This window comes from Anabas testudineus, chromosome 16, assembly GCF_900324465.2.
Source record: "Anabas testudineus chromosome 16, fAnaTes1.2, whole genome shotgun sequence".
Taxonomy (NCBI): domain Eukaryota; kingdom Metazoa; phylum Chordata; class Actinopteri; order Anabantiformes; family Anabantidae; genus Anabas; species Anabas testudineus.
In genome coordinates this window covers 11,782,229-11,805,403 of record NC_046625.1, presented here as the reverse complement: position 1 = coordinate 11,805,403, position 23,175 = coordinate 11,782,229, and the positions used below count along the sequence as shown (strand labels likewise).

Genomic DNA, 23,175 nt, shown 5'->3' with positions numbered 1-23,175 from the left:
CCAATAATCTCTTTTTTTAAAGTCCGTGTCCAGGGTGTACCCTTCTTCAATGACAGATGAGATTGGTTCTAACTCCAATAATGCCATTTATCATTAACCCGTAATGAAATCATCCTGAAGTAATTTTGCCATAATTTGATATGATGGCAAGAGCACATCACATTTCAGCTTAATGCTGTAAATGAAGCAGAAGAGAGCATTCACTAACATCTTGCAGTCTATTTATTGGCATTGATTGTATTGGTGAATTTCTACAGAAGGTGTGTGTGTGTGTGTGTGTGTGTGTGTGGATCAAAAAAATGTGATAAAGACAGCTTAAAGCAACAGTAGAGTCAAGACAAGTATTTTGTGTTTTTTAAGCTAAAAGCTCATGATTTACATGTATAAGAAGACAATTAGTGTGCAAGTTCAGGAAAAGCTAAGGAAGATACACATGCTGGAAGGCCTCCCACCTATGCGGCACAATTAGGTATGATACAAGTTAAACAAACGGTTAAGGAGTCCCCCTCTCACTCAGGTGTACATTACTAGATTGTATAATGTTTAATCTTTGTCTACATTTGAATATCTAGCTCTCTTCCACTTGGTTTCTCTCTTGGTCTTCTTCTTCCTCAACATAGAGCACCTATGCAAAGACTAAAGCACAAGATGGGCAGAAAGCAGAATAAGGAGGCAAAGAGGCTTCCTCTGCAGACAGAGATTGGTTCCCGTTTGCACTGCAGTGAAATATGTGGTTCTGTCAGTTTATTTTGTGATTGTCAGGAGAATCTGAGTATTTATAGAAGCTCTCACTTGTCCTGCTTCCAGTTTGGGATTACAGTCCACTCAAACTTTGTGAAGGTGTGTGTAAGATAAGGGGAGAAAAAAGGCATGCAAAGAGAGACAGTTTGAGGCATCTGTGCGTAAGACATAGGAAGGTATGAAGAGAAGTAACGAGCAGATCAGTAATGATGACTCACCTAGGAGGAGACAGATAAGACAACTTTGGTGGCCATGACCGTTCAAATATTGAGGCATACCTACACTGCAGTACAGTCTTCTCACACTCAGTAATGCAGGAGTGCGTGGGCTAGCAGGAGGAGATTTATGGTATGGCTCCACTTGTAATACAAACTATTAATATATACACACACACAGGCTGGCAATATGAAGTCCTAGCGGACCACAATGATGACTTGGCTTTTAAGTAGGCCAAGGACCAGATTGAAGGACACACATACACACACACATACACATATGCCCGCAGTGAGTCATATTCACTCTCATCTTCATTCTCTCTGGATGTTTCAAAAATAGCAGATTAATCCAGTGAAATGAGCAGTTCTGAGTATCCGTCAGTTGTCCATCCCTATATCCCTTTACCCCTTCATCCCTCTGTCTTCTCCCTCCCTCTGCTTTTATCCTGCTCCAGTGCTGGCAGATTGTCTTTGGTTATGTTTGACCTTTGGTCGGGTGTGGAAGGAGGGAGACTAGTGCATTTATAACACAATAAAGAAAGATACAGAGCTATGCAGACAGTTTAGTAAATGAATGACAACTTTCCAAGTCTGCCATTAAAACATGTGATGTTGTGTGTTGATTGAATGATGATGCATTTCCACTGGGAAGTGTTGGGGCAACTGGAAACATGCGTGGTGACACTGTGACTCTGTGTGGTTATGTGAGAAATAGGAGTGTTTTTATTCTGCAGGCACAGCCAGGAAGTGTGTTTGACTGACAGCTTCTCTCTCGTCTTCCTGTGCGCTTGTTGCAGTTCTGTGTCTTTGTGGTAAAATCGGAATGCACTTGGTCTCTTTTCCAGGCTGTTTGGAAAAAACACAGTCCTCAGTCCATGTACTGTAACTGGAATGTTAAAGAGAATAATTAACAGTGAGACACAGTTCATTTACAGTGTTTGTTAACTTCAGTTTCAGTATTGCACATTGCAGTGTATTTGCTTATTATGCATACTGTTTGCAGTAAAGCATTGTTTATATTCTCTTTTTTGTCTTTATAAGGAGCATGTTCGAGTGACGTGTGAAGGACAAAGTGGGATCTCCGACGCTCCATCCCCCTGCTGGTGGCGCACCGTGCACATCTGAGCAGAGACCCCTGTAGTCATTTTGACAGGTATGTGTACAGAAATCATGGAGCTATATGAAATAAAAAAAGATGTTACTTCAGATAAAACCCTGAATGTGTCGTTGCATCAGCTCTGCAGCCCCTGGCTGGCTGTGTAACATCCATTCATTTTCATACTAGTAGATGGCATCCTCTGCGAATTGAGCTGAGTTAAACGTTATGTTTTTCATGTCTATCTTAAAACAATGCCCCTATGCACATTGAGAGTTTTTGGTCATTGTAATTTTTTCCCCCTTGGTCATTCTTGTCACAAAGAAATACCTTTTTGCAAAAATGCTTTGTGAAATTCAGCTGAAGATATTGAGGTTTTCCCCTTTAGAGTCAAAAAAGTATGTTCCAAGTCATTGTGTTGTACCACACAATTCCCTCTGCTTATTCCCAGGGACAGCGTTTCCTTTCTGAACTATGTTGAAGGAATAATATCCCAAAGAGAATTTTATTATAAAAGCGCAGAATAAGGACTGTAGGTTTTTTCACTTACATGGAAATAGCTTTCCATAGGGATGTCTTAGTAGCCAGTGTGGACAGAAGAATAACAATTACAGCAACCAAAAACTCTTTAAAGGGGGCATGTGGAAATCCTAACGCTTCTAAGAAAAGTTGTTAAGATTTAACACAGCATAGACATAAATCCATGACAAAAATATACTGAACTAAAACGGTACTTAGCTACATAAATAAGTACATACAGAGAAAACATAAAACAAAATTGAGTCTGGCAGTCTACTATCATTCTGCTGGGATGATCTACACCTCTCCCCTATCTCAAACTTCTGTTTGTGTCGATGTGGTTGGTATTGTTAAAATAGTTGAGATCTGTTGTTGTAATTGCTGCATACAGAGGTATTATAACGAAGCTGGGTTACCCAACAACTTGTGAAAACAGCACAATAAAACAGCAGTATGTTTTTCTGTCATTAATTTAAATCATGTAGTTAACATTAGTTAGCAACAGTTGTCAGTGCATCATTATCTTAGACAGATTAAAATAAAAGGTGGACAGATATACTTGGGCAGTTGTTGACATACTTGAACATCCTGCCCAAGTAAGTGTTTGTGGGGGGGAAACACTGGACTGTTAAAACTGTAGCTTAGTTTTAGGATAATAAGTTGCCATTTACAAACAATAGAAGATTAACTAGTTGACCTAAGCACTTTTAGTTTTCTTTTATTTATTAGGCTAGGGTGTGATCTTTGGATATTGTTTATACAGATCAGACAAGGAGGTGACCTTCAAACCAGAAGTAGTTTGTGTTTAGTTTACCAGTGAGAGTAAATTTACTTAGGAGTTGAATTTCCAAATAACCTGTTATTCTAAACCTGTTTCTTTGTTATTTACTTTTCCATGTGTGTATCAAAACATATCTAGATATAAAGGCTGTTTAGGGTGATCACAGGTGGCATATTGATAAATAAACACAATTACAATGTATTATTATTATTATTATTATTATTATGAAATAGTGTAATGCTGCAGATTCTCTGCAGTATAACAATACTTGGCTGTGGTTTCACTTTCGTCTAGAAATTGAAAGCACAATGTAATGACCTCTACATTTTTATGTTGAGAAGGAACATCAAAGTAGACTGTTAAAGTGGTTAGTAGGCAGGGAAGCCCTGCTGTGATGCCAGATCCTCATAAATCCTGCCTGGCTGGCATGAGCAGCAAAACTGAGAGCAACTTACACAGAGGCCTACAGGGTCAAACAGCTAAATTGTGATTTGAGTTATGTGTGTGAGAACTTGTTCGGCCTGTGTGGATTGTGTAAATTTTTGTACTATGCTTTTTCTCTGAAAGATTCATGAATCACAAATGAATATGAATTGAAATAAAATGTGCACTGAGTCATGTGAAAAGTGAGGTATTAAAAAAGCATTTACACTGGCCTCACAGGAACAAAGAGGCATATTGCTATGGTGTCTGTGTTCTCATGTTTTGTGATATATTTATATTTATCCATGTTCTCTATATGTGTGTCTGTGTGTGTGTGTGTGTGTGTGTGTGTGCGCGCGCTCCTGGTATGGCCAGCCAGCTGTACTCTCTCCAGCTATCAAGGGGAACACCCTCTGTGACAGTAATGTGTATTGATTCTGGCCGAAAATGCCCAAGTGATTGGAGATTGATGTGTTTAATTCTACTTTGTGCCTGTGCCAAGCTTTGCATTGGAAATCAATTTCAGCTGGTACTTTAACGCTGCCATGGGCAGTTTTCTGTTTTACTCTCTGCTGCTTTTTTTTTTTTTTTTAGGTTGTACCAAAACAAGTTCTTAAGCATTAAAAATATAATAGTGATATTTATTGCTCAACTGTTTTGATAAACTTTTAACGACCAGTTGAAATATCAGGATTACATTAGAGGAGATTGCATTTGTGTTTAGTTCAGAAGTACTTTAGCTGACTTTGCTGATATTCAGTTCTTGAGCAGAGGACATATGAGTAGCAAACAGAATAAAATCGCAAACCTCTTAATTGGGGTGTCCTCCTCTTATACTGTGTTGCTCTGTCCACAAGCTCTAATGATTTCAGTCACATTTAAATATAAAACAAATGAGCTTTTTCCTATGACAGTCTATTAACCTTTACACTGTTAACATAAATGATCTTTGATTAAAACAGATTGACAAACCACCAATAAAGCCCTGCTGAAAAGCCTGTAATATAGAAACATGAACATCCACAGGCACATGAAGTATACTTTCTATCATTGACATGCTTTCAGCTCTTTTTCCCTCCCAGTCCTTGTCTTGCTCTCTTTTCTTTATGTGACCAGTCTGTGTTCTGTAGTCAAGGTTGTGACCTGGAAATTAAGTGACCCCAGCCTTTTTGCCAGGAGCAGCTTTGTATCACGGTTACTCCATGGAGAGCAATGGAGATGGTGCTTCAGGCCACCTTGTTCTGTATTACTTCCCTAATATTAGCCCATGCCTTGTTCTGCTCCAGTTGAGCGAGGCATTGCCACTGTTCAGAAAATCACCCCTTTTATCAGCGTTGTCTTGGAAACTGTTGAGCTTATCAAGCTTACATGACCCAAGGACAGCTCGCACACTTGAATAGCATCATCTCTGGTTTTCTCATTGAGAATGTTCCAAATGGCAAGATGAATTTTACACACTTGTTTATAGTGGAGATAGTGGTTAGAATAAAAGGCATCTGGTTTCATACAGTATAAACAGGGCTAAAGAAAGGGTAAGAAATAAATGTTATCAGTTCATTACATGAATTACTGTCCCGGCCTTTGTGTAGATTAGTAACACACAGTTCCTCCTCTCTCATTGGCACTCACTCATATAAATACTATCTCCCTCTTCTCCTTCCTCTTTATTTTCTTTCACATATATATAAACATTTCCCCAAAAGGGAGGCTCCTCTCTCTTTGGGTCATAAATTGTGAAGTAAAGCTCTGACTCCTCTTGCTCCTTAGTTTCCCTAAGTGTTTGTGAGAAACGCTGGTTGTGAAATCTCTAAAGGGGGATTAGTCCTGTGGTGAAGAGGAGAGGAGGGGATATGAAGAGAGACACAGAGCAGGATGTGAAGGGGGAAATTGTGTTCTCGTAGGGAAGTAGTGATGGCAACCACTCTTGAAAGGAGACGACATCACTAAGAGGTGAATGGGGGAGTGGGGGTGGGGTGGCTGAAACAGAATGAGAGCGATGCCCAGGATGGAGATATAAAAGGAAGATGGAGAGAACGTGATATGTTAATGGATTAGCGAGAGAGTGCGAAGATGGAGAATTGTGTGTCTGTTTAATGTCATAGAGAGCCGGGCTGTTTAAGAGAGACTTCAAAGAGACCCAACATAAACTGAACTGACACACTCGCATACATGCAACACACAGAAAGAAGCAGGGCCTGAGGCTGCAGTGACTACAGAGGAGACCTGAGGTGTCCTCTGCCATGCCTGATTAGAAATACAGTGAGTGGAGAGGCATGGTTGAGAGATGGCGATGAAGTGTGTGTGGAGTAAATGTACATGCATATAAATCTTCTGTGCTGCTGCTTGGAGCGCTCCTGTCTGCTTCTTTTACATTTGCTGTGATCAAATAATATTCGGGGGAAACCAGTTGACATCCCTCTGACAGCATTTTGACACGACTTTGTGAATAGTAATATATGTGTTGGTGTCTCTCTCCGTCTGTGTATGCTCTATGGCCTATGTGCTAGCTCTTTCTATGTGAAAGGAAAGGGAAAAGAGAGACATATCCAAGATTCTGCTGTTTTATCAGGCTGTGGCGTGTTACTGTATGGAGGTCAAGCAAGGTCAGTACACTCCAGCAGCGGTCAGAGAAACAGAGAGAGACTAAAGAGCAAGAACTGAATTCAGGCTTCCCACCACTGCTGGAATTTCAAGAATTTTTAGAGACAACCAATAACAGTGAGACAAGCAATATGATTAATTCTTTGAGGATGTCTGGGAGGATCTGTGGATTTTCCAAAAGGTTTTTGCTACCACCTTTTGTAACTTGTTACATTATTTTTTTATTTGCTTATTCGTTTAGTCATTTACATTTAGTTTCATCTTGGTTATCAGCTGTTTATGTGGTTGTTTTTGAGTTTTAACTGTACCAATGATATAGTGATACTCCTGAAAAAACTGAGAAAACCTTCATGCGGCTTACAGTAAAAAACACAGGATATTTGGGAACTCTGATACATGATTGGGAGCTATGAAGAGATTGTATTGCATGGCAGTTTATTATGCATTAGTACAACATAATCAGGATCTGAACATAAGACATGCTTGTGTATTTGTATGAAGCTGTGTAGTACACAGTCTAATGTGTATTATTACAACAGAAATCTTAACTTAAAGTCCATTTGTCAGTATTTGTTCTGATTCTTTTTTCTTTCATTCACAATGTTTTCCTAAACTGCATTCCTCATACTTTTGTATTAAAATCAGTATTTAAAATGTATAAAGACAGGTGTAATTTACTTTTTATAACATCTCATGGCTCAGAGCATCTGCAGCTGTGTTTAAAATTGTCGACAAGGCAGTATCAGTTGCAATTAGAAAGTTAATTAAAAACGCAAGTGTCAAATGACAGTCTACACAGTGTGTTTCTCCATGCAGATGCCAGTTCACCAAGAGGCTTGTAAACCAAGGGTCGGCAGATTTTATAATTGGTTCTATCTATAGCCAACTCAGTACCAATGTGGGAATTTCTAAACTGATATGACATGATAGTTTTTTTTCTTCTCGTGGGACTAGTAATGAAATTATGTACTGGTGGTTTCTCTGCACCAGTTTCTCTGTCAACATGAGTGGCAGACTTACAAGGTTACAACACTTGTGTGAACTCCATTGACAAGAGCTATTAGATTTAAGTCTCTAAATGTTCTCAGCTTTTGTCAGAGAGCTTTTTTTTTTTTTTTAAATCAGACTCTAGTAGTTAGTCTGACCTTGTCACATAATAGTGGTCTTTGTTAGTGGTAGCTCTCACCTTTCATTACAAGTAGCAGGATTGCAGGGGCTTTTTGTTGTGGGGCCCCATTCAAAATGCTTTGCTGAAGAGTACAGTACTTACATGCACATAGTACTTTCAACCTGATAGAACTGGTCAGCGTTCTGCATTGTCAGGACACTGAAACTATTTGGCTTTATAGACACAAAAGTCTGAGAAAAGAGAAACTTTCAGGGAGCAGACAGATCTTCACTGTTGTTTTCTGCTGTTCATGGCACTTTGTGCAACCAGAATCCTATCAGGTAGAATTTAGAAATGCTGCTCTGCAGTTCTCCTTGCTCTGTGGCTGCTAAGCAAAGCTAAACTAAGCTAAGCTAGCTATGCACAAACACCTTTTTTTCTTCCCAGGGGCACAAGAGAAATCACTGTGGCCAAATTAATTTTCTCCCTTCTGCTTGTGCTGCTGCAACCTGAGGGATCATTGAGGCAGAGAATCAGCCTAAGAGAGGAGAGATGGTGCTGGGGGAGAGAAGGAAAGGGGAGCAGAGGAATTTTAATGTGGCTCTGTCTCTCAGTGCCTGCCAAAGAAAAGCAATTACTATCACAGTTCTCCTCTCTCTGCTCTTTGTGTGTGTGTGCGTGTGTGTTTACCTGTGGGTTAGTGTGGGACTGCATTTTAGCACACAGGGATTTGGTATGTTAAATGTACAAAGGCAAGATTGTACACTGCTAGGTATTTGGTGACTCTAATACAGTGGATGTCTGTTTCCGATTTGTAACTTTGCTTGACACTCGAAAGCAGGTAAAGAGTTAATTAGATGCCATTAAACATCCCACTGTCCAGTGTGTCTAAAATGGTGCCACAAACGTAACTGAGAGTCTTAGATTTAATGTTTTTCTCCTGATGAGATGTAAGACAAAAATCCATCAATCTAGAGCTCCCATGTTAAGGCTATTTTTGAGTGTGGAACTGACTATTTGGAGAGGTGCAGATAAGCAGTCAATAGATAAGAGCAAAGAGTGGCAGACATACAGGCTAGACGTGGTGTTGATACTCTGTTGAGAAAGCATTCATTGGCAGAGATGTAGAAGGGTGGAACGTTGAGGTTGAACAGAGTGAGGGGGGGAGAGATAAAGAGATTTAACAAGTGATCTCCTCTACAGAGCTTTGAAAAAGGGGAAAAATGAAGAGAGATTTAAGAAGTGATTGCCTCTCCAGAGATTTGGAAAAGTTTATGATGTTGTGTAGAGCATTCATCGCCTCAACTAGAGTTTTAATATTTCTCTCTTTTCTTTCATTTCACGACACTTATAGGATGCGGAGGTTTGCCTACTGTAAGGTGGTGTTGGCCACCTCTCTGGTGTGGGTGATGCTGGATATGTTCATTCTGCTCTACTTCAGTGAGTGCAACAAGTGTGATGACAAGAAGGAGAGGGGATTGCCCGGGAGAGACGGTGGGTGAACATGCGACACACATGATCGCATAAAGTCACTATGCATCCTCCAGCATCCTTTAATCAATTTTATGTAAATACTGCAGATCCCCTGGCCAGGCCGCGGGACGGGCCTGGGGAAGGGGGCAAGCCTGTGGTGATACCTAAGGAGAACCAGGAGAAGATGAAGGAGATGTTTAAGATCAACCAATTCAACCTCATGGCCTCGGAGATGATTGCTCTCAATCGTTCACTGCCTGACGTCCGCCTTGAAGGGTGAGCAAACTTCCTGCAGCTAGTCATCTGTTCTGTTCGCCCCACTTTACTCATACAGTTTTACTCAAAATACACTGATGTCATGGTGCTTTGCTAGTGATTTCATATAAACCTTAAACCAGCTGTCTGGCTGTTTACTGATCCACTGCTGTGCATTAAAAGTTTGTTATGGATTGAGCCAGATATTTGAGTCAGCAGTTAATAACCTCAACAATCGATGTTCTTCAAACTCTGTTAACGGTTTTCTTTTACACAACTAAATGAAAATATATACAGAGAAAAAGATTTATGAAGCATTCAGTGAGAGATAAAAGATTGACAATGAAAGAAACAATATGGGAAAATCTACAAGGCTAAGTGTAAAGCACATAGGTTTGCTAGGTTTGCTTTAAGAAGTGATTCAGCTGTAATACTCTGAGAGGCAGTAAATTAGACAGGGTGTGGAGGCCTCGAAGATCCCATGAGCACTTCAACTCGGAAAAATAACGTCACTTTGTCCCAGTTCCATACTATATACTGACTGTAGAGTGTGTAGTAGATAAATAAACCACACAATTGTATGTTTGTAGATGTGAAAGACTGAAAGACGAACAACTACTTAATCCATCTGTTTTTATGTTTTGTTATGTTGCAGCCTGAGCTTACAATCATTCAAATAATTTATTTTCCCATTAATCTTTACTCACTACTCCATAATGACAAATTGAAAACAGAACAGACAGAAAGGTCCATTAAAGTGCAGCATGTGGTTGATGCAGATCTTATGATGCAGAATGACTGTTCAATTACAGAGTGACCTGTCAGTCAGTATAACTTTATAACAGTGTACACATGACTCAGACAACAGTGTGATTGTTGATTGTCTATTATTTTTTTCCAGTGTGTTTCCAGTGTCAGCACACTCAAAACCTATAACCAGCCAATAAAATAGACAGATTTTTCAGTTCTGCTTTACTGCTTGTCCAATCAGCTCCAACCACCTCTCCCCATAAATAACAGCCCATTGGTCTAATGTGAAGATTGATTCCTAACTGTCCTGTTTCAACAGGAAATACATCATATTAAGGAAATAATGATACCATTTCATGAGACCTTGAAGATAACAGCACATTGACCTCTGGTGTACCACGCCTTGCAGTAACTTCACAGACTTTCACTTTTACTAACAAATGAAGAAATTCAAAGCCAAACAAAATTACAGCCAGTTTTAAAGACAATTTTTAGGAAAGCAGATACTTTGTTGCTGCTTTTTTTGAACGTTGCTGCAGTGATACTAGATGTTATTCTTCTCTATTATGAGAAGTTTAGTGTCTGTCCGTGCCATTTGGTGCAATTATCTTCAGGCAGACAGAGAGATGCACACAGGCATGCATTAGGTAAAGGTTAGTTCAAGCATGTGCAAACCAGCTCAGCCTCTCATCCCTCTTTGTTCCTTTTTTTCACATTAGGAGATAGGACCGTGCATAGATCAGCAATGAAGGTTTCAGAGAGACAGGCTGACTGACAGACCCAAGGCTGACAGGCAGGGGCACATGCACACTAGACAGGCAAGAAAGAAAGAGGACATTGATCCGTGAAATAGGTTTTAGTCTTTGAGCGAGAGTTGATTACTAGGTGTGTTTTCACTCAGCCTTCTCTCCGTCTATCTGCTTTTCCAATTAGGAGATAAGACAGAGTCAATATCAAGCAAAGGAATGTGTGCCTGTGTGTGTAGCCACGTGTATATTTAATGTTGGTTTGTGTGTCCGTGTTTGTGTGTGTGAGAATCAGCAGGTTTAAGGAATTAATTCATCATAGTAAAGTGGGTCACCATTAGCTGAAACTGGGAATTCACTGATGATTTATTTTCATTATGATCAGCAGTGCATTTGTTGGGTAATAAAAAAAAAAAACTGATGATGACATTACCACGCCTCTCAGAAAACGTCATGTTTTCTCTTTTTTTAGATCCTAACTGCAACATTTTTATGTTTCTGCAGAGGTGTGTGCGGGCCTGTGTTAACGCCTGTGACTTTGCTTTGCATACTTTCCATGACCACATCTTTCAGAAAACTTGACATTTGCACCATTTTTTCTAAGAACATATATAGAGTTTGTGAGCGTGAGTAATGGTGCAAGACCGAAACTGCTTAATCAAAACCATCCTAACTATCCGCACAATTCACTGGCTAGAGAAACAGACTGTAACTCATTACTGTGCCTTGCTGTTGCCAAGTGTTGCTCCAACACCCTGACTGTTAGGAGACACAAGGCTCACAACCAGTCCTCAGTTTTGAAAGTCATGTGATACACTGACATGTATGTGTGTGGGTGTGTCAGCACATGTTGGTTTGGTGGAAACATGAAGGTCTTTTTTCCATCGAGCTACACAGCAAAGATCATGTTTGGAGAATGGAAAGTCTTGGGTGTTTTGTTTTTGTTTGTGAAGCAGAGGAGAAAGAAATAATGATGTGTATGAAAGTTGAAAGACTTCAAGGGTGTCTCTGTTTTTACAATGAATCATCTCGTGTGCTCATCGGCCTCCCTACTTTGGAGAGAATAGAAGCACGAACACCACAGCCGAAGAATCACTGCATGAGTTATTTAACATGTTCCAGAGGCAGCTGCAGTATGGAGTATGTCTTGACTTCCTCTCCTTCGTTGCTGTTACATTCTGTCTGTCAGAATTAGCAGCAGAGAGAGGAAGCATTCAAGTTTTTTGGATGATCATAGGGTGGGAGGAAATTCAGATCATATTCATTAGGTTACTGTAAGTTGAATCCGCCAAAATGAGGAAGTGATGGGTGGGTTTCAGTTTTGTTATGAAGAGATGAACAGCATGAGCTTTGAGAGGACAGTTTTTATGCAGATATCATGGTAGGATGCAGTGATTGTCACCTGCTTCTATCTTACATTCTTCAATAAAACCGATACTGAAACATTTAACATTCATTTTGAATTAGATGAGTCCATATTTTGTGCCATCTGCTGTGCAAATCATTCCATTTGGAATATGTGTTATTCCCAAGGATTAGAACATGTTTTCAGAGCTGTTTCCTAGAAAATAAATTGTACATTTTTTTGTGATTATGAAAGACTGAAATGCTCTTATAAACAGTGGATATGATGTGACAAACTTCTGTAAAGCCATGGCAAGATGGAGGTGTGTTAGTTGTTTTTTTAGAGATGGCTGCTGTACATGAATATTGTGCACTGTGCTAACATACACACAGCATCTACTGCAGTCTGCATATGTAAATTTTTGTAGAAACCAACCAAAATAGAAAATTAATCATGATGTTAGGGATGGTTGATCTGGATACAGTATTGTGTTACAGAATAATATGCATGTAAAAATATTAAATATAGAACATTTAAATATATTAAAAATCTTTTGACAAAACAACCTTTAACACACACAAACACACAGTTTGCTGTGGTCATATGTCATGTAAACTGTACTATACAGTATGTAATGACCTACAACACTGCAAACCTACCGTTGTGATCATTTTATCAGAAGAGTTCTAGAGTGTGAAGAGTTTATCAGAGAATTAGGTCTGTGTCCCAGTCTTTACTTCTCTAACATCCATTTTGTCTTGTCTGTCCACTCGTGCCTGGCCTCCTTGGTTAAACACTCATTGTATCTCTCAACAAGAGTTTGATTTGTGTGCTCTTCACTGCTGTGATGAGGACTCACTCTAATTAGTATCACTAATGAACTGTCATCATGATGACCCACTATTTCTGTGTGTCTGTCTAAATTTGGGGATACACGCTTGGTTTCTCATTCATTATTCGCCCTCAGTATTCTTTGCTGAAAGTCGATAAAAATATGATTTTTCACCAGGCCATAAATGATGATCTGACTGGCGCAGTGCTTCCGTGACTCACTAATGTGGTTTAATTGATGTTTAAGTCCCAGCTATTTCCCTCTTGTTCACCTCTCTCTCTTGTGTGGACTCACTTCAGCTGCAGCTCTCTCTATAGCAGTCTCTTAAAATCAGACAGAGGCTGGACTGTGATGTCTCTACTAGAGTGTTTCTCTGTGTTCTCCCTCTTCCCTGTCAGTCCAGCTTTGTCTGTGTTCAAAGCTACAACTTTGTTTGTTGCACATGTCGTCTTTGTCTAACTGTGTGTGTGTTGGCGTTTGAACAAGTTAATCTATTTCTGCATTGAGTATTTTCGTTTCATTCCACATTTATATCCTGTTTGTGCCATTAAATATTTAATTCTAAATGTTTTATATTCTCTTTGTAGGTGCAAAAACAAGTTATACCCCGATAATCTTCCTCGTACCAGCGTGGTGATTGTATTTCACAATGAGGCCTGGACCACACTGCTGCGAACCGTCCACTCCGTCATCGACCGCTCTCCACACACACTGCTGGAGGAGATTGTCCTGGTGGATGATGCCAGTGAGAGAGGTATATAGACACATACACTCTAACACACACACACACACACACACTGCAGATAATTCCTTCAGGGGCTCTTGTTTGAGGCTTAGCCTATTTTTTAGAGCTACTGTATGATTTGACTGATTTGTGTGTGTTAAGCTGTGTTTGCGTGCATGCGTATGTGCTCGTGCCTAACAGCCAGTCAGCATATATGGGCTGTGTGTGCCACTCCACCCTGTGCAATACTGTTAATCCCTGTTTGAGAGAGATTAGGTCTTTAATTCGCCAGCCGCAGGGATTACACTCTGTTATTACCCTCAGCACCCCCCCATCCACAACCACGCAGCACCATTTCACCCTATGGGACTTCAGGTTGGAGTCAGAGTGTGTGTGTGGGGGGGGGGTTAGTATGGGGGGAAAAGGCATGTCAGCAGACAAGCTAAGCACACGCACGCAAGCACACACCTACCTTTGATCTTTGCTTCTGTGGAATGAGTAAACTTGAGGAGTAGCTAGTAATCCAGCTTCCAGCTGTGTGTGTGTTTGTGCGCGCAGATGTGTGTATTCGTCTTGGGTCTGAACTTCTACCTTATGTGTATTGTTTTCTTTTTATTCGTATGTGTTTCAGATTTCCTCAAGCGGCCGTTGGAGCAGTATGTCAGAAGGCTTGAAGTTCCTGTCAGAGTGGTGAGGATGGAGCAGCGATCGGGGCTAATCCGTGCTCGCCTCAAGGGAGCGTCCATCTCCACTGGCCAGGTGTGTGATTGTGCGCATATGTGTATATTTGTGACATCTCGTGTCCAGTGACCTGCTTTCCCTATGGTGTGTTCACGGCTGAGTTTGTCTCTCCTTGTTTCTAGGTCATAACCTTTCTGGATGCTCATTGTGAATGCACAACAGGTTGGCTAGAGCCTCTGCTCGCTCGCATCAAGCATGACAAGTAAGACGCGCGCACACACAAAAGACACACACTCACCATTGCCAAGCATTAAAAAAATCAATAAACTGTTGTTGGGCCTCCAGGGGGCTTGCCCTTTTGTTTATTTGATGCTTAATTACTCATTTTCTGTTTAATGCTTCCCATAAGCAGGCGCTCTCTCCCCCTCTCTCTCTCTCTCTTGCTAAGGTAGTGTGTCTGTGTCTACTGTACTCGTGCCTGATGTGTTTGCGTTCCTGTTTACTGTAGGAGAACAGTGGTATGCCCCATTATCGACGTAATCAGCGATGATACATTTGAGTACATGGCGGGATCTGACATGACATATGGCGGCTTCAACTGGAAGCTCAACTTCCGCTGGTACCCTGTACCCCAGAGAGAGATGGACCGCCGCAAAGGAGACCGCACACTTCCTGTCAGGTTGGTTAAACAGTACAATAAACCTTCAGCACAAAGATCTGGGCTTGACTTGCATTATTTAAATGTCTTCCAGCAAGGTGTTCAGTCTCTGCTAGCTACAGGGCTACTGTTGTGCAGCTGACCTCTGACTTCCCTCTTTGGACAAGTGGAAAGAGCATTTTCCTACAGGGACAACAATGAGTCATTAGGGTTATAGTAAATGATCATACTATGGGATTTGCTGACAGACATTTGCAGTTGATGTGCGCAGAGAAATCACACTTTACCATTTCATTTTCAGTAATTAACAACAGTGAAATGTTCTCAAGGCAGAAATACTCAAAGGAGGCATGAATTTTCCCCTGTAGTTAAGGTCACGATGTTTATGTAAGTTAAGTCGGTTCTTTGCATCATTTCTCATTGCCTGCAGTAGACCCTGGAAGTAAAATCAAGAGCTTATTTCAGCCTGTCTATCAGCTCTTTTTCCTGCTCTTGTTTCTAAGCGTGCTTGACGCCATTCAAGGTCACACACATAATATATCTTATGTAACTTTCTGTGCCCCTGTTTTCAGTTGTTTTTGACATTATTGCGTGAAAAATGTCCTAAGGGGGTCTTGTAAGTGGCCTAAAAAACAAAAAGTGGGTTGTAGTGTCAGGGCAGAAAATTAAGAAGTACTTTGCATTAATGACATGATTTGCATAAACCTTGTCCTGTCACAGGCGTTTACCCATTATTAGGAAGACTTAAAAGCTATTGCACATGAATGACAAAGCTTTTCTTTGCTTTGCAGTCAAGCAGAGTCCACTGATATAATTTTAAATGTTGTTGTTAGGTGGTTGTTAACATGATCATGTAGGCAACAAGCTACAGGCTTGTTCCCGTCTCATAGAGCGATGGTACAGGAGCAAACTTCAACAACTACAGTAAAGTGGTTGTTATGGACTCATCTACCTTGTAATTTAAAGTAATGTGCAAAATTCTGAGGTCACTTAGAAAATTTCAGTTTATAGCTGTTGGACAGAAAAAACAAGTGTCTAAGGTTTTATCCATGTCAACATGTTAAATATCTCTTCAGTTTTTATTGCTTTACTTTAGTAGTGTTATCGCGATGTCTTTTAAGTAATAGACGGTTTTTTTATGTGGCAGATACTCTGTTAAGATAAATAAACTTTAGTTAGAAATTCTTTTTTGCTGCACTGCACATGTCAAATTAAATTAGGGGGGTTTGCTTGTTTTACTTCGATATGTTTGAGTCTTGTAAAAATAATTCTTTAATTGTCAGTCAAAGAGAGAAAAGCCCACAAACATCTATTGAAAAGACAGACAACTACTGCCAAAATTCACAACTTTGTTTTAGTTCATTTTCTGTGATAATTAAATAACGCGCAGATGTTGCTTAACAAGCCAGTATTTGTTTGTCTCCACTTCTGCATTACTTATTATTTCCCACTCTCAGCCACATTCTGCAAACAAACCATAACCCTGTGTGCTCTCAGGATATGTTTATATCTGTGGTGGTTTATTTGTATGCAAGTTATTGTGTGCTGTTATTGTGAACTTAGATGTTACATGAAAGCAAAAACAGGCTGTGAACAAGAGAAAAAGCTTGATCTATGACAGAGGGAACCATTCAGTGAAGGGGAGAAGTAGAGGGGAGAGCCTAGAGGCCAATAAAAGCTGACATAACCATCACAACAACAGAACTGAGCAGAGAAACGAAAATGAATTTTAAAAAAAAACGTAACGCATCAAAGAACGGGGCAAAGGTGATGAAACATAAAACTGGTGGGATCTGTTGATACTATGTGACCTTTAGAAAGCAGACCTTTAGTGAATTAAGTGGCACCGACTCACCTCAGTTTTAATTTACGCTGCTCCCTCCAGGACTCCCACCATGGCAGGCGGCTTGTTCTCCATAGACAGAGACTATTTCCAGGAGATCGGTACGTATGACGCAGGCATGGACATCTGGGGTGGAGAAAACCTGGAAATCTCTTTCAGAGTAAGTGAACACACCTGCAGCCAATTGACATAACTGAATTTTTCTTTTCACTGGCAAGAATTCATTCAGGAGTGTCCACTCGAGCTCCGAAACACACATTTCACTTGTTAGTGTGACTAACCTGCCTAATATTAGACATCATCTTTATTGGCTCTCAATCAGATGTGTCACAACACACACTGGACCTGATCTGATCCCAGTAGATTTCAGTGGTCAGCCTTTGATCCTTCAGCACAGCTTAGCACAGTATGTCTGCTCTACACAGTACACGTGTGTGTTGGTCTTCACAGATCTGGCAGTGCGGTGGGACTCTGGAAATCGTCACGTGCTCTCACGTGGGCCATGTGTTCAGAAAGGCGACGCCCTACACGTTTCCCGGAGGAACAGGACAGATCATCAACAAAAACAACCGACGCCTGGCAGAAGTGTGGATGGATGAATTTAAAAACTTCTTTTATATCATCTCTCCTGGTGAGTTGGGCTGCGTGTGTCTGTGCATGCATGTGCGTTTGTGCTCATTCTGGTATGCTAGTATGTGCTCATGTGTTAATCTTTGTAGCAGGTGTGTTCTGTCGTTTAAACCGGTGACAGTGTGATATTGAATTGGTGATTCTGCAGTGCAGGACGAGGGGGCGGCGAGTAATTTCATGCTACGAAGCATCTGCTAACAAACAGATACACACACACACACACACACACACACACAGAAGCTGGCAAAGAAGAGACAACCAAAAGGAAATCAAAACTCCCTAAATAAAGATTTTCACCTTCATTTTCTACACAAGCTGAGATGTTCTGTTATTGTTGAATTAATTTGAGACAGCAGAAATATTTTACATCTGCAGATGCAGACACATTGACATTTCCAACTACAGGCAAATAAAGCAGTTGCTGCTGAAATTTTAAAGTGTAACCATTTGTGTGTAGTGCCTTTTACAGTTAGAGAATACAGCTGGCATCATCTCTGCAGAGTTGACAATGCACATCCTACTGACAGAACGCACCTAATTCATATGTAAATGACATATAATTGTCATTATTAAATCTTAGACTTCTCTCTCTTTGTTATTTTTTAATGTGCCTATTTTTTCTTTTGTGAAGCACAATGCATCTTTTTGTATGAAATTTGCTGTATAAATAGTTTTATTTTTTTATTTTCACTTTCATGTGAGGAGTTACATCAAATGTAAAACTGATTTGATGCTGAACAAATAGATTAGTGTTGGAGTAGCCCTTCAGCATCAGGCTCTTTGAAGCACTACCATTAGACAATTGTGTCGCACAGTTCAATGATACTGGCTGCTTAGCTGTGTTCTTCACATCAGTGTGTGGCCTTGTTCTACTTTTTCAAAGAAGCTCTTTAAATAAAGCTTATATGAAAAGAATATGCACATTACTGTGTGATTTCAGTTTGGTGCCGTAGTTACAGACCTTCAAATCATTTTAATATTTCTTTGTGTGTGTTTATCCAGGTGTGACCAAAGTTGACTATGGTGACATCACGTCTCGCGTAGCTCTGAGACAAAAGCTTCAATGTAAACCTTTCAGTTGGTACTTGGAAAACGTTTACCCGGACTCCCAGATCCCCAGGCACTATTACTCCCTGGGAGAGGTACAGCATCTAAACATGTCACTGTTATTATTTGTTTGTATGTTGGTTTTGCTTACTGTGTTTCTTACTGTGATTTCTGTGTGTATTTGGCTCAGATCCGTAATGTGGAGACCAATCAGTGTCTGGACAACATGGCTCGCAAGGAGAATGAGAAGGTCGGCATTTTCAACTGCCACGGCATGGGAGGCAACCAGGTAACAGAGGACAGACGTCTGTGCGTCTACATGGAATCAAGTAACCAGGTTACTGAGAGGAACCAGGTTTCTCTGGTAATCGGGGGATGCGTTTACATGCACTTAATGTACCTCGGAAAATCTGGTTTCTCCAATCCCCTACCCTGATTACGGTAACCAGGTTTCACGTTTACATGACACTTCATAAAAGCCGACTGTAACCTGGTTACTTGAGTGCATGTAAAGGCAGTGAGAGACAGAGCTAAAAATAAACCCAAAGAAACAAGCAAAAAAACAAGAGAGAGATTTTACAGTCATTCCTGACAGAATTCATAAAAGAGAGAAGTACTGTGGGAAAGATGGGAGAGATTTATTTTAAAATATGTTTGTGTGACGTGCAGGTTTTCTCTTACACGGCCAATAAAGAAATCAGGACGGACGACTTGTGTCTAGATGTGTCCAAGCTAAACGGACCTGTCATGATGCTAAAGTGCCACCACCTTAAAGGCAACCAGCTCTGGGAGTACGATGCTGTGGTGAGTGGAAGAAATGCTGAAAATGTTTCTTCTTATTCTGAAGGCTTTTGAATCATTTCTTTCTATGTAAAATAAATATGCTGTAAATCAGAAAACAACACTTCTGAAATGAAATCAGGAAAGCACACAACAACTTGAAAAGGAATGTTTTTTGCCAATTTGCCAAAAGCATTTCCTGATGTATAAACATCCACGAAATGCATCCAGTAATAGATAAATGAGGTGGGTGCTGATTATCTACAGTGATTCCATTTATGTGTAAACTTCAGTGATTGCACTTCATTTGAAGTCATAGTTTCACATAAATATTTAACCATTTATATAAGTTTCAGTAGTTTTTTTAAATAAATAAAAAGCAACATAGATGAATTACCGTATAACAGAAAATAATAAGCTCAGTGTTTTTCCAATAACAACGGATACTTAAAAACCAACTCATCATTTCTGTCAGTGGGATATTTATTGTCACTTATAGAGCAATATATTCAATTGACATGTTACCCAACCCAACCACTGTTTATGTGGTTAGGTTGCATAATTGGCTCTCACACTGACAGCAAAACTATGTAACCTTTAAATTTGTTAAAGATTGAAATTCAAAATATGAGGAACCCTTGTTTACTGCCCACATTAATTCAAATGATCAGGTCCAAGTCCAGGTTTGCAACTCCTCACTCACACGCGCATTGTCTGTGTATCTGTGCTGTGCAGAAGCTGACTCTGGTCCACGTCAACAGTAACCAGTGTCTGGACAAAGCCAGTGAGGAGGACAGCCAGGTGCCCAGCGTCAGAGACTGCACACATACGCGCTCTCAACAGTGGCTGCTCCGCAATGTCACACTACCAGAGGTCTTCTGACCGCACTCTGCAAACTCACAAACACACACACTGACACACACACAACGGCCCAGAGTAAGCAACCAGGGGAACGGACTTGTTTATTGAAATTGGGCACAAGGACAGAAAAGACTTCCCATGAGGGGATTCGGGAAGAGGGGAGGTCGGATTGGACGGTACTACCTCTGCCAGAGATCAGAGGGAGGAGCGTGTTTAAGCCTCCTTGCTGCAGGAAGAGAGCAAAGACTCCCTCTAGGAGACAATGGCTGTTGTTTTGCATTTGTTTCATTTTCTTTTAAGACATTTTAACTGTGGAGAGTGACACTCCTGCGCGTGAATATAAGACTGGCTGGTGAAGTTGAGGTTCTGCACTCACAGCTTCCCTGGACAAAGCAGTCCACCCCTCAACTCATCACTTAACGTTTACTGACTGCCTCTTATGAGAGAGTGTGTGCACTTATTTGTGTGTGTGTGTGTGTGTGTGTGTGTGTGTGAGAGAGAGAGAGAATGTCTGTGTCAACTCTGAGGTGAATGTATGCTTTGAGAAAGGGGATTGAATTCCTTGTTGATTTCTTTTTCTTTTTTCTTTTTTTATTTAATTTTGTAATGGATTTTGAAAATGAACTCTGGTGAACTCCTATGAAGAAGAGTGCATGAGTGTATGTGTGTGACTACCATGTGTGCTTGTGTGAGAGCCCCTCCTATAATCTTGCAGCAGCGTGTGTCTCCCTCTGGTGTTACTCTTCGGCATTTCATCCCACGGACTGAACCCTCGTCGCTGAGGAACTTCCAAGGGACTGCAACATTTAAAAACAAACGAACAAACAAAAAAAAAAAAACACAAGAGGACCGAACATGAGAACTCGACGTCTGCCATCAGCAGAGATCTAGAGATAGAGGAAAAATGATGTTTGTGATATCTTGAGATTTCTATGTCCAGTTTTTATGTGGCTTTGTCTGTTTCTACAGTCCTGTGCGGGTGCCACAGAACAGTAACCCTAGTCTGTCCCATAGTCTGTGCATCTCTGGTGTCTTTAAAGATTTTTAACATAGAGCTAACACACACCGAGGAATCTGCATATGTAACTGATGTTCACTGCCTAATGTAGTGTTAAACCATAGGGAACTCTCCCACAAGACACTACATAGTCACACACACGCACATCCTGTATACATATAGGAATAAGGCGGCACTAGCCTGAACCTTCAATCCGTTTTGTCATATCTTCTTCTCAGTGACCTCTTAAAAAATACACTCCAAGGGCTTCTTTCCTCTAGTGGAGTGTGTGGACGGTTGTGTCGCTGTGCGTATGAGCGTGTCTTCAGTACTAATCCCAATCCATCAGCTCCCTGTTTACCAGAACAAACAGTTCTCAGATTCCTCGCTGTTGGACAACCGAGAGCCCGTAGCGTAGACTGACGGCAGATCAGCGTGCTCCTGCTTCCATTGTACTGAAAGAGGGGAAAAAATAAATGCTGCTTTTATTTTCTGAACACAGCCAGTCACCACACTCTTAAAAGGACATATCCACAGTAGGAAAGGATGCGTGAAAACGGTTGTTAGAATATCAGAGCTGTTGCTGAGGTGTCCTAAGAGAATTAATCAGAGACAGAGTAGCAGTCGGAGGAAGTGAAAGGGTTGAACTGTCGATTACAAAGAGCACAGCAGATGACATATTTTAAACCTTTACTACATATCTCTCTTTTTACAATGTCACCCTTAGTATTTTGCTATTCATATCACAGTGAACCAGACAGCTGAACTGTTCCATCAACGTGTCACTTCAACCATCATGCTTTTATTCTTTTATTAGTTTTTTTTTTTTTACTCTATTCTATCACTGCTGCAGCTGCAAGTCAGGGCAGAAGAGGTGATTTCATAAAGATTAGAATCATTTCATCTTCCTCCAGTGGAGGAAGAGTTTACACATACTGTAGGGCACTTGGCAGTGAGAGGAGGTCACCGACTGGTTTTCATGTCTGAACGAGTGATTGTGTGATGAGGATGCAAACATTTTGTGATTGTGAGACGGAGGGAGCGTATTGATTGTTCTGATATTTGGGGGGAGGGGAGGGGTTGAAGTTAACTGACATGTCCAGGCTTCCACACTGAGCTGATCCAAATGTAGAAAATAAAAGTGAAATCGTTTACAGAACAGTACAAGGACAATGTGGATTTCTGCCTCTTTTGTCTTCACACACACACACAAACTGTTATGGTATTTGCTATGTAAACCTTTTACAAGTGGCTGCATATAGGACTTTTTATTTTGTTTCTTTTTAAGGCCAACGTCAGTATTTCAGTTGAAAAATATTAAATCGGTAAGTTCTTTTTTATTTTGTCAAACCTTTTTTAAGAAGGTCGACATTTCACTGCTTTACTCAGCACATTGCTTTTTGGTGACTTATTGTGAAACCACCTGCAAGATAAGATTGCATTGCACACATTTGTGGCTCATGCAAGTATGCGATGTACAAACCAAACGGAGACCTCTCATAAAAACACTGGTCCATAAACTATGTTTGTTTACGGTGATCCAGTTGAGTATGTGGATTTTTTTTTTTTTTCCTCACCTGCTCAGTCTTTATTGCGGATTTAGACAACTGAGCAATCCACTGGGGTGACACAGTCAAAGGATCCAGAACAAACAAGTAAGTGAATGAAGATTTTTTTTTTCTCCGATATTAAATGTCTTTATTTGTACCGTAGTATCGTGATGAGCAGGATATTTTTTAATTGATGGATTGGTGCTCTCTGGTGGACAAACTACACAACAACACCCCTGTTTCTACATAATAGTCCCATGCATGCTTCACTTTTTGGCAGCCAGTTGCTTACGGATGTGAACTGTGACCCATGAATGTTTCAAAGATTAATCTCTTCCCTCCCCGCAGTGAGAAGCATGTTGCTGTAAAGGAGTTGCATTTGGACAGAAACAAGATAAGCCTTGTGGGGAAAATGACTTTTCTGCTGTCCTCATAAAAGACGGAGAAAGTGTCTGCAGAGCAGCGTGAAGGTAATACACTCAGGCAGCTGACTCAGTATATGTTTTGTGGAGTATAGAT

The 23,175-nt window shown here is 40.5% G+C and overlaps 1 protein-coding gene across 2 annotated transcripts in view; it reads left to right on the top strand.

The window, feature by feature from the left end:
* The window catches only part of galnt1 (UDP-N-acetyl-alpha-D-galactosamine:polypeptide N-acetylgalactosaminyltransferase 1), a 32,249-nt gene extending 11,284 nt beyond the window's left edge, over positions 1–20,965 (top strand). For both annotated transcript variants that reach the window (XM_026372586.1, XM_026372587.1), the window contains 13 exons: positions 1,998–2,109; positions 8,839–8,978; positions 9,065–9,233; positions 13,473–13,639; positions 14,241–14,368; positions 14,473–14,552; positions 14,799–14,969; positions 16,834–16,951; positions 17,242–17,422; positions 18,424–18,563; positions 18,659–18,757; positions 19,138–19,272; positions 19,984–20,965. In XM_026372586.1, coding sequence (XP_026228371.1) covers positions 8,840–8,978; positions 9,065–9,233; positions 13,473–13,639; positions 14,241–14,368; positions 14,473–14,552; positions 14,799–14,969; positions 16,834–16,951; positions 17,242–17,422; positions 18,424–18,563; positions 18,659–18,757; positions 19,138–19,272; positions 19,984–20,130 — 1,674 coding nt within the window. In that variant the 5' untranslated portion in view covers positions 1,998–2,109; position 8,839 and the 3' untranslated portion in view covers positions 20,131–20,965. The remainder of the gene's footprint in view (positions 1–1,997; positions 2,110–8,838; positions 8,979–9,064; positions 9,234–13,472; positions 13,640–14,240; positions 14,369–14,472; positions 14,553–14,798; positions 14,970–16,833; positions 16,952–17,241; positions 17,423–18,423; positions 18,564–18,658; positions 18,758–19,137; positions 19,273–19,983) is intronic.
* Positions 20,966–23,175: the final 2,210 nt, after the last annotated feature.